Source organism: Mus pahari, chromosome 14, assembly GCF_900095145.1.
Source record: "Mus pahari chromosome 14, PAHARI_EIJ_v1.1, whole genome shotgun sequence".
NCBI lineage: Eukaryota > Metazoa > Chordata > Mammalia > Rodentia > Muridae > Mus > Mus pahari.
In genome coordinates, this window is record NC_034603.1 from 30,321,514 (window position 1) to 30,332,365 (window position 10,852).

General features: G+C 44.9%; 1 protein-coding gene and 1 non-coding gene across 3 annotated transcripts in view; both read left to right on the plus strand.

Moving 5' to 3' along the window:
- The window catches only part of Ttc19 (tetratricopeptide repeat domain 19), a 33,917-nt gene that overhangs the window by 2,697 nt on the left and 20,368 nt on the right, over nt 1-10,852 (plus strand). For both annotated transcript variants that reach the window (XM_021212461.2, XM_021212463.2), the window contains 3 exons: nt 550-606; nt 1,487-1,548; nt 7,736-7,830. In XM_021212461.2, the coding sequence (XP_021068120.1) occupies nt 550-606; nt 1,487-1,548; nt 7,736-7,830 (214 nt within the window). The remainder of the gene's footprint in view (nt 1-549; nt 607-1,486; nt 1,549-7,735; nt 7,831-10,852) is intronic.
- LOC115065476 lies at nt 1,101-1,207 on the plus strand. Its single transcript, XR_003845254.1, has one exon. It is a non-coding gene; the product is annotated as a U6 spliceosomal RNA (small nuclear RNA).

Here is a 10,852-nt window from a genome sequence, read left to right on the forward strand (position 1 = left end):
GGCTGAAGGTGCAGCTGTGTTTCTTTTTAATTGATTAGCCCGCGTGTATGTCAAAGACTGTTAGGCATCTCTGTTCATATTAAGGTAAGTCTTCATCTGCCTGAGGGAGCTGATCCCCTCCGGCCTATAAGAAGGGAGAGGAGAAATTGAAGTGCAAGAGACATCCTTATAAAATGTCTTAAAGGGGTTGATGATCTCTCTGCCTGTTAGTGTTAGCCAGAACTTAAATTCATGCTATGATCCCTCACTGTAAGGAAGGTTGATTCAAAAATTGAGGGTATTTAAACAGCTTAATTGATGGGGTGTATATTAGGAACAGTTTTCGGTCTGTCACGTTGGTTCAGTTGATTGATCTGTTGAAGTTAGTTTTCACTCATCACAGGGTACTTTAAGGTATGCAGAGGATGTGAGGACCTCATCATTTGGTCCCTTTATAAAAATCTCAGTGCTCCACACGGGTACATGCATGCATGCACACACTCACATTAAATTGTTACCTAAATTAAGAGTCATATGTAGATGGTTTAAAGAAAATCTTTATGCTTTTAGGCAGAACAGCTTTTTAAAGCAACGATGAGTTATCTGCTTGGAGGAGGCATGAAGCAGGTAAGGACATCAACTAAGTGTTACCCCTCATCAAAGCAGTTCATAAAATGAAAACTCCCTCTTGGAGTTTCTGTTGCTGTAATAAAACACCAAAGGTAACTCGGGGGAGAAAGGGTTTATTTCATCTTAGACTTTTTGGTGATGGTCCATCACGGAGGGAAGTCAGGGTACGAACTTTAGGCAGGTGGGTAGGAACTCTAGGCAGGTGTCTGGCAGGAGGAATTGAAACATAGGCCATGGAGAAATGCTGCTTACTGGCTCACTCCTGTGGCTGGCTTCCTGTGGCTAACTCAGCCTATGTTCTGATACCACCCAATCTCACCTGCCCAGGCGAGACACCGCTCACCCATGAGCTGGGTCCTCCCACGTTAGTCATTAATCTCGAAAGTGCTTCCTACTTGCCTGTAACCTGATCTACAACCATTTTTCATAATTGAGGTTTGTCTTCCTAGGTGACTATCGCTTGTATTTAGTTGACAAAAAAACCAACCAGGGTGCTCGCTTCGGCAGCACATATACTAAAATTGGAAAGATACAGAGAAGCTTAGCATGGCCCCTGCGCAAGGATGACACACAAATTCATGAAGCGTTCCATAAAAAACAAAAAAAAGAAAAAACAACCAGGATACTCCTCACCCCAAGCCCAGCACATATGTACTTTGACCAAAAAGGTGGCTGTTTCACCCCCAGACCTATATAAAAATAGCTAGTATTTCACTAATTCTCAGTAATGATTGCTAAAGAATTCATAGCTGGTTAATTCCTTTAAAAGGTGAAAGGCTGCCTTTCAGGCAGAATTCATTATAGAAGTTGAAAATACTCTGTAAGAAATTTTTACTTCTCATGAATTTTCTTTCTTTTTTTTTAATTATCCCAACAGGAAGACAATGCAATAATTGAAATCTCTCTGAAACTGGCCAACATCTATGCTGCTCAGAATAAGTAAGTATGATCAGAATATAGGTATAGTAGTGGTCAGGTAGAAGAATGATGAGCAGGAAACTCAGACCTTAATCTTAATTTACCTGTCAGTCATCTAGGTCTCCAGAGATCACATGCCACACTCAAGTGCCACACCCAAAGCGTTGCATTTCTCAGCTGTTTGCAGTTTCCTCTTTTAGGTTTTCATTTACCTAAGTGGAACAAAGCCCTCATCCCTGTAACTGAACTGTGGTAGTTAATCAAGTATTTGATTCTTGCTTGAAATCAGAAGGGAAATAGAGTCAGAACTGTAGTTAACTCTCCCTAGAAGCAAAGGGACCAGTATAAAAACCCTTCAGGATAAGCTGGGCGTGGTGGCGCACTCCTTCAATCCCAGCACTTGGGAGGCAGAGGCAGGTGGATTTCTAAGTTCGAGGCCAGNCTGGTCTGCAGAGTGAGTTCCAGGATCAGCCAGGACTACACAGAGAAACCCTGTCTTGAAAAACAAAAACAAAACAAAACAAAACTTGAGGATAATACACTCAAACCACTCCACCAGCAGAGGAAGAAGTATGAGGAGAAATGGTGATAATTACTTCTGGGTTATCTCTTTATTCATTCCAGAAATAACTGATGTCTTAGGGTTTCTTTTGCTGTGATAAAGCATTAAGACCAAAAGCAACTTGGGGAGGAAAGGGATTATGTGGTTTGTATATATAAAGAGGGCAGTCAGGACAGGAACTCGGAACAGACAGCAGAGGCCTGCTCAGCTTTCTCACAGCACCCCAGACCACAGGCACCAGCCATGCTAGTCACTGATCAAGAAAATGCCCTACAGCTGTCTACAGCCCCACCTTATGGAACATTCTCTCAGTTGAGGGTCCTTCCTCTCAGATGACGCTAGCTTATATCTAGCTGACATGAAACTAACCCAGCACAAGTGGCTATAAAAGGAATCAGTTGTTAAAGGTTTTCAGAGCACTTGGGAATAATCATCTGTAGGATTTTGGAGGGGGATATAGTTAGAGGTAGAGGGAAGTCTGGATGTTATGAAATATAATGTGGCAAGGAGGTAACTGGTGGGCTCATGCCAGGGTGCCTCTGAGTAATTATACCATGCAGTAGATTAGTATAAAGGGGTTTATTGGGGACTAGATGGGAGCCGGGGCCTAGAGAAGGGGTAGAGGCAGGCACATGGGAACAGAAATGAGGACAGAGGAAGGAGGGTCACACCACAAACACGCACATACACACTCATGCACTCAGAGTGAAAAGAGCAGAAAGGGGAGAGACTGGCTGGGAACATGTGGGAACAGAGAGTGTGAGCTCACAGTAAGGCAGTCCTTCAGTATGCAGCCCACACCTGAAGCCCCTGCCAGGTCCCTGGGAGGATCCTAGTGGAATCCCCTGTAAACCAGCACTGGACATGTAAGTTAGAAGTGCTCGTTTAAAATAGTAGATACATTTGAATTCTGTTTATTTATTTCCTTACTAGATTCCAGATGTTATTTTTGAGACAGGGCTTCTCCATGTTGCCCTGGCTATCCTAGAACTTACTATGTAGACCAGGCTGGCCCTGAACTTACACTTGTCTCTGACTCCTGAGTGCTGGGATTAAAAGTGTGTACATTATGAATTTTTGACACAATTTTTTCAAACTTTATTTTTTTACTTATTTATTATTACTTATTAAATAAGTAAAAAAAAAAAAAAGTTTACTGCCCCTCTCCCAGTTACTCCCTCCCACAGCCCTTTCCCCATCCCCTCCCGGCCAGCAGGTAGGGCCCTCCTGGGTATCATACCCTCCAGTCTTGGCACTTGAAATCTCTGTGACGCTAGGCTCTCCTCTCCACTGAGGCCAGACAAGACAGCCCAGTTAAAAGAACATATCCCACATACAGGCAACAGCTTTTGGCATAGTCCCCATTCCAGTTGTTCAGGACCCACATGACCCCATTTCAGATGTTTAGAACCAAGCTTTACATCTGCCACATAAGTATGGGGAAGCCTAGGCCCAGCCCCATGGGTTGGTGGTTCAGACCCTGAGAGCCGCAAGTGTCCAGGTTAGTTGACTGTTGATCTTCCTGTGGAGTTCCTGTCCTTTTTGGGGCCTGCAATTCTTCCTCTGTTCTTCCATAAGAGTCCCCAAGCTCTATCCACTGTTTGGCTGTAGGTGTCTGTATTCTGTCTGAGTCGGCTACTGTGTGGAGCCTCTCGGGACAACATACTCCTGTCTGCACACATAACAGAGTATCAATATAATGGTGTGAGGGATTGGTTATTGCCCATGGTCTCAGTTTGTGCTGCTTAATTGGTTGGCCATTCCCTCAATCTCTGCTCCATCCCCTGTGGGAAAGGGCTTTGGGAGGGAATGGGGGGGTTATTTCAAGATCAGATAAGGGGAGGGACAGGAGGCATGGCCAGATGGACATGAGAATGAATGGAAATCTGTAACTGATGGGGGTGGAGAGGTAGGGGACATTCCTAGGACAAGACAGAGACCTGGGATAAGGGAGGCACCCAAGAATCAATGGGGGTGACCTTAGCTGTGACTCACAGCACTGGGGACATGGAACCTGAAGAGACCAGCTCCTGTAGCCATGCAGAAACCCCAGTAGAGCAAAAGGGACAGCAACCAACTCACAAAACGTTTAACCCTAAATTCTTATAAAGAAGAAGAAATGATTAGCTGCATGAAGGCTTTGGAAACAGTGTGGCTGTTGCGGGAAGCTAGAACCCCATGAGGCCTGAAGGAGCCTGGTCTTGGGTTTCCTTCCTGTGATGGATACAGTCTGTTGGGAAGACACGGTAGAGAGTAAGGCAGGAATGAGGCAGAAGCCGTGGGGGAATGATGACTGCTGGCTTGCTCTTCTTAGCTTGCTTCGTTTGTTTTCTTATACACCCCAGGACTATTTGCCCAGGGTCACAACACACACAGTAGGCTAGGCTCTTCCACATGATCATACACCAAAAAAATGTCCCCATAGGCTTGCTTACAGGCTAATCTAATGAGGCATTTCCTCATCTGACAGTCCCTCTTTGACTCTAGCATGTGTCATGTTGATTAAAAACTAGATAGCTTGATTGACCCCTTGTCACCTTGACACAGAAACATGTCACTAGCCTTTCCCTTCACACTTGTCCCCAAGATGTTTAATATCACAAAATAAAACATGTTTTTTGTTTTTGTGTTTTTGTTTTGTTTTGAGACAAGGTCTCTACATAGTCCTAGCTGTCCTGGTACTCACTGTGAAGAGCAGGCTGGCCTCCAATTCACAGAGATGCATCTGCCTGCCTTTTGAGTGATGGGATTAAAGGTGTGTGCCACTACACCCAGCCTAAAACATAATATAACTTCTAAAAGTCCCAAAGTCTTTTAAAAAAAAAAATTCAAACACTTTAAAATTCAGTCTCTTTAAAATATCCAGCTGTGGGCTTCTGTAAAACCAAAGTAAGTCCCATCCTTTCTATTCTAAGAGGGAAGATCCAGGGCACAGTTAGGATCAAAGTAGAACCCAATTCTTCTCAGAGGTATAAATAGCTCTTATATCAGATTCAAGCTCCTCCTCGTGCTCGGGCAGTCTGGTTCTCTGGCTCTCCTTCACTTCATACATGGCTTATAGGCTCAGGCCAGTTCCACCCCACATGTGCTCCTGTCCTCGGCAGTGTCCTGTGACACTAGTCTCCAGTATGCTGGGGCCTCCCCTGCAACTGAGCTGTACTTTGACCATTGTGCTTGGACTCTCTTCAGGGACACCACCCTGTCAGAGTAGCCAGCCTCAGCTGCAACTCATGGCCCCCCTTCATGTGTTTAAAACCAGTCCCACCAGGGTGACTCTCACATCACCAAGCTTGGCTGTCTGTCAGCGTGAGACGCTCCCTTGGCTCCCTCTGTACCACAGCTCTGTGTGTTGACCTCAGGACATAGTCCTAGAATATTTCCTCTTAATGATGCTGCTATTAAATCACCTTTATTTCTCAGCTTCAGCTAAGGAGCATTGATTGTCTCAGCAAAGCAAAGGTTTCACTTCAGAGGTGCTGGTTTCTTGTTAATCATAGTTGTTGTTTCAGCTCCAGCTGATGAGAAACCAAGATTGTTAATAGAAAACACGTGAATGGCCCTGATAGTCATTTTTTCCCTCAAACTTCACAAGCCAGTCTGCCTCCATTTGCAACTTTACAGCATTCCTGTCTTCTCATCGACAACAACCCATTAAGCCCTGAGCACTGAATGGCTTTCCCAGCTTAGAGTTCACACGTCCTTCTGTGATTGCCCCCAACACATGGTCAGATCAGTTCTTAGGGTTTCTTTTGCAGTAGTAAAACACCATTTCCAAAAGTAACTTGGGGAGGAAAGGGCTTATTTTACAACTTGTGAGTCATACACAGCACTGAGGGAAGTCATGACAGGAACCTGGAGGCAGGAACTAGAACAGAAGCCATGAAGGAACACTGCTTACTGGCTGGCTCCACACAGCCACCTGGTGTAGGCACCACCTGTATAGGTAATCAATCAGTCAAGAAAAGGCTCCACATGTTTACCTACAAGGCCAGTCTGAAGGCGCTGTCCCCTGGCATGGCCTTCCATTCCTTTTTGTCTCTAGGTAGAATTCAAAGGGGGAATACGTGGTATATAAATTGGGAATGTCTCTGGAGAGTTCTGTTTTGGCAGGGGTTTAGGGAGAGAAGTAAGAATGGTTTCCTAGCCGGACATGGTGGCGCATGCCTTTAATCCCAGCACTCGGGAGGCAGAGGCAGGCGGATTTCTGAGTTTGGGGCCAGCCTGGTCTACAAAGTGAGTTCCAGGACAGCCAGGGCTACACAGAGAAACCCTGTCTCGAAAAAACAAAGGCAAAAAAGAACAAAACAAAAGAATGGTTTCCTTTAGATTTTTAGCTGCTGCAGAAGTTAATGCCAGAGATTGGATGACACTAAGCTGGGTGCTGTTCAGAAAAGTTGCACTTTGAGGCTAGGAGATCCCAGCCCTGGCCCCTGTTGTAGTCAACAACACTGTTTTCTTCAGCACCTACTTAGGCTGGGGCTCTGTGGGTCTCTGACTTCATGCCTTCTCCTTTTTGAGATAGAGCTCATTCTCTACCCAGGTTAACCTGTATTACAGACACACAGCACAACATAGCTCTCAATTTAGATCTTGAACTTCGAGTTTGGCTGATGCCAGAGAACATTGCAGCTGGGGACGCTCTTCTTGAGAGTAATGTCATACAGGACTAAATGTTAACGATGTCTCAAGGCTTCTGACAAGCAGGGAACTCACGTGCTGAGAAGACATTCACACCCACAAGCTTTTATAGAACCTATTAGTAATTATTACCTAAGTTACTCTACTCTTTTCATGTCTTATTAAGGGAAGTATGAGATAAAAGAACACATTGCCAGGCTATAGGGCTTAGAGATGCTGACTGAGGGCTCTTACTAGCATGTATGAGGCCCTGGTACTGGAGGAAAAATGTTGACATAGGAAGCTATTTGTAGGCGTTTTACTCTGACAGAGTCATCTTGTTGGTAGCCTCCCTTGCTGTGAGGCTGGAGCTGTCTCTTCTACCAAGGTTTGGGACTGGAGGAAGATGTTTGCTCTGAGGATAAAGTAGAAGAGTGGGTCATTACATCCCTCTGGGAAAGCAGAGAGAAGAAGGCATGAGCTTTATAATGTCAGTTGTGGCAAGAAGGTAGAGCCTACATGAAGAGCAGGATCTGGAGTTACAGAAGGAGTTTCTCCATGTTCCCCTACATGTCTGTTGAAGCTATCCAGTGTCAGTCTGGGTGCCCATGTATCTTCTCAGTTCGTCTCAGGGTCTAGCATGTGTGTCAAGCCTTCCTATGCTATAGCTGGTATTTTGATTTCCATGGGGGAAAGACCAAAATTAAAACAGCTTGGGAGAACTTGTTACGCCCCGGAGTTTCCCAGAAGAGCATAATGGTAAGAGTTGGGACCCTCAGGTCCAGGAGCCTGAGCCTCAAGGTCAGGGGTTGCCATGTGGAGACACAGAAAGACTAATGGCCGCACAGTCATGAAAATGTTGCCACCACCCATTAATTTCCCTTAAATCAATGACTTTAAAACAAACCCAAGAGAAGTGCAGCTCAACAGCCAAAGAAACAGAGTTCCCTGTTGATAGTGCTCAGAGCTGTAGTGGGAAAAGGAGCCGCGGGTGAGCAGGACTGACCGACTACCGATACTTGTTTCCAGACAGGAATTTGCCCTTGCTGGCTATGAATTCTGCATTTCAACTCTAGAGGGGAAAATCGAAAGAGAAAAGGAATTAGCAGAAGATATTATGTCAGGTAGGAAACTTGACTTTTTTTTCCCATTTTTTTTGATTAGATATTTTCTTTATTTACATTTCAAATGCTATCCCGAAAGTCCCCTATACCCTCCCCCCCCCCCCCCCCTTCACCTACCCACCCACTCCCACTNCTTGGCCCTGGCCTTCCCCTGTGCTGGGTCATATAAAGTTTGCAAGACCAAGGGGCCTCTCTTCCCAATGATGGCCGACTAGGCCATCTTCTGCCTCATATGCAGCTAGAGACAGGAGCTCAGGGGGTACTGGTTAGTTCATATTGAAACTTGACTTTTTTAGACATTGTGTTTTCTCCACAAATGTTTCCATTGCTGGATGTTTATTAAGGGAAAAAGCCTACATTGAGGGAGGGCAAATTATCCATTTTGGGGAGTCAGCGGCTATCCTAATACAGTGGGTTTGAAACGGTATCTTGTTTAAATTTGAGCACTGTTTTGAATTATTTCTAAGCTCCATAGATGACAGGTTCAAAATTTCTCTGTTAACTTCTGCTACATTTATAATCTTTGGGAAATTGACAACTATGAAGGGAAGTCTTTCCTTTTTGTTCAGTCACTTACTAAAGTAGAGCTGAATGGGAGAGCACTTGCCTGCCAGTCCCTAGATTAGAGAGGAGGAGATGAAGCTAGGTGTGCTTCGGGGTAAGGGAGAGGAGGAAGTGCTGCTGCTTCCCAGGCTGGCTTCATCAGGCTTGGAGCACAGCGGGGTGGGTGTGTTTAAGCTCTGTATTTGAGTTTCTTCCTCTCCCCTCCCCTACTTGAAGCAGGGTGTCATGTAGTCCTGGCTGGCCTGAAACTTGCTATGTAGACAGGCTGGTCTCTAATTCTGAGATAACATTTTCCCTGCCTCGTGCAAGCCCAGCTTTTTTTTTTTTTTTAAAGATTTATTTATTATATGTAAGTACACTGTAGCTGTCTTCAGACACTCCAGAAGAGGGCGCTGGATCTTTTTACAGATGGTTGTGAGCCACCATGTGGTTGCTGGGAATTGAACTCAGGACCTTTGGAAGAGCTCTTGACCACTGAGCCATCTCTCCAGCCCCGCAAGCCCAGCTTTTGTTTGGGTTTCTTACTTGACTTGAAGTACTAACAATTTTCAGATTTCATACTCATTGAGGGACTTGTTACACGCTGACTCTATGCCACGGGGCAGCAAGATGGTAGGGAAACCATGGGCAGGCTCTCATCCCTAAAGCCAGGCACCGTGGAAGGATGACTGTGTCCTGACGTCCTCTGATTTCCTATTGAACATAGGTTTTCTTCTCCGTGTCAGTGTCAGCACATCCAGCTCTTGACCGCCTCACTCATTAGTTGTGTTGGTCATGTGATTGCTGTCTCCCACAGGAAACCATGTCTCTTGGTTTCTTGGGTGTCTCCTTGACCTTTCCCCTTCTATTGCCTATTTCCTGATGGTGGCTCATCTCAGAGGTATCCTCACTTTTCCCTCTGGCTCACCCCTAGGAAATGTCGTGTAGTCCCAAAACATTTAACTATTATATTTAGACATCCCAGCTGGCCCCAAGACAGCAGGCATATGGTGTGGTCTTATATTTGCCTAGAATGTTTAGTGGTTATCTAACGTTAGACATGTGCAATATTTGTCTCTTGATTTCTTTCACTCAGAAGTTTCTTCACTGCTCCGCCCTTGGTTAGTGATGCCAGCATTTACCCAATGGCTTGGGCAGAGAACCTAGGAATTCTCTCTGATTTCCTCCTTACACTGGTCTACCAACACGTAAATTGGATCAACTATGAAAATACATTCTCATTAGATGACATCTTTTTTTTTTTTGCCTGGATGGTGATCTCAGTTTTTCCTGCTTCCTTTCCTTTCCCTCCTCAGTGAATCTATTACCATGCAGCAGGCAAACTAACCTTTTAGACCTCATTGCTTCCATACTACCTTTGATGTTCATACTCCTGACAAGGACCTGGCTTCCCCCTGCGTCTATGGCATCGCTATCCTCTCTCACTCCTTTCCCTGGCCTTTCCCCTCCCGAGCCCACACCATCTCAAGGCCTTTTTATCCCTATGTCTCCTCCCTGGATGGTTTTCAGCATGGCCTCACTTCCTTCAGGTTTGTTGGTGTCCTCCTGAGGCCTCTCCCAACAGGCGTCCCACCCTTCTTGGAGTCACTCAGCCTCTATCGTCTGACTCTTCTTTACCATCCTTGAAGTAGAAGTAAGAGTGCTGTGTGCTTGTTTCTGTATTACAAAGAGAAGTACTTTTTTGTTAACTGTTTTTAGTATTTGTCTTCCCTACTTAAGAGCAATCAAGACACTATATTATATTAAATCCTCAGTGCCTGGAAGAGAGCCTAGCCCCTAACAGGGCCTCAGTAATTACTGAAAGAAAAAAATTTGGCAAAGAGTAGTAAGTAATACAATTCAGAGCAGTGCAGAAGAGCATGAAGAAACCTAGAGAAAATATGAACGAGGTCCAGCCACAGACTGTGAGTCATTCACCATCCATATTCTTGCCATTATGCATTGGGACATTACTAGAGTTTTTTTTCCTGCTTCCCTCCATGCTCTGTCCTTCTGTTCTCTCCGCGTCCCCCTCTCCCTGCTGGGATATTTGCTGTATAGGCCAGACTGGCATCAAGCTGAAGGCACTCCTGCCTAAGGCTCTTGATTAGTGTGAGCCATAGTGAGTTTCCCTGACTCACCCATCCGTGCCAGTCTCTGTCTCTCTCCCTCACTCTGTCTCTGACTTTTTACTTCTCAGCATCCGGCCTCCACCTGCTGAGAGCTAGGGTTATACCACACCTGTGCTGTACTGTGCTGTGGGTGGAGCTCAGGGATAGAAAAGCACCTTACCAAATGAGTTGCATTTTTAACCCCTTGTTACTATTTTATTAAGAGGATAACGCTTTTTCCAGCTCCAAAAATAGTTACTAATTTTCTTTTTTTTATTTTATTTATTTATTTATTTTTTTCTAAGATTTATTTATTTATTATATGTAAGTACACTGTAGCTGTCTTCAGACACTCCAGAAGAGGGCGC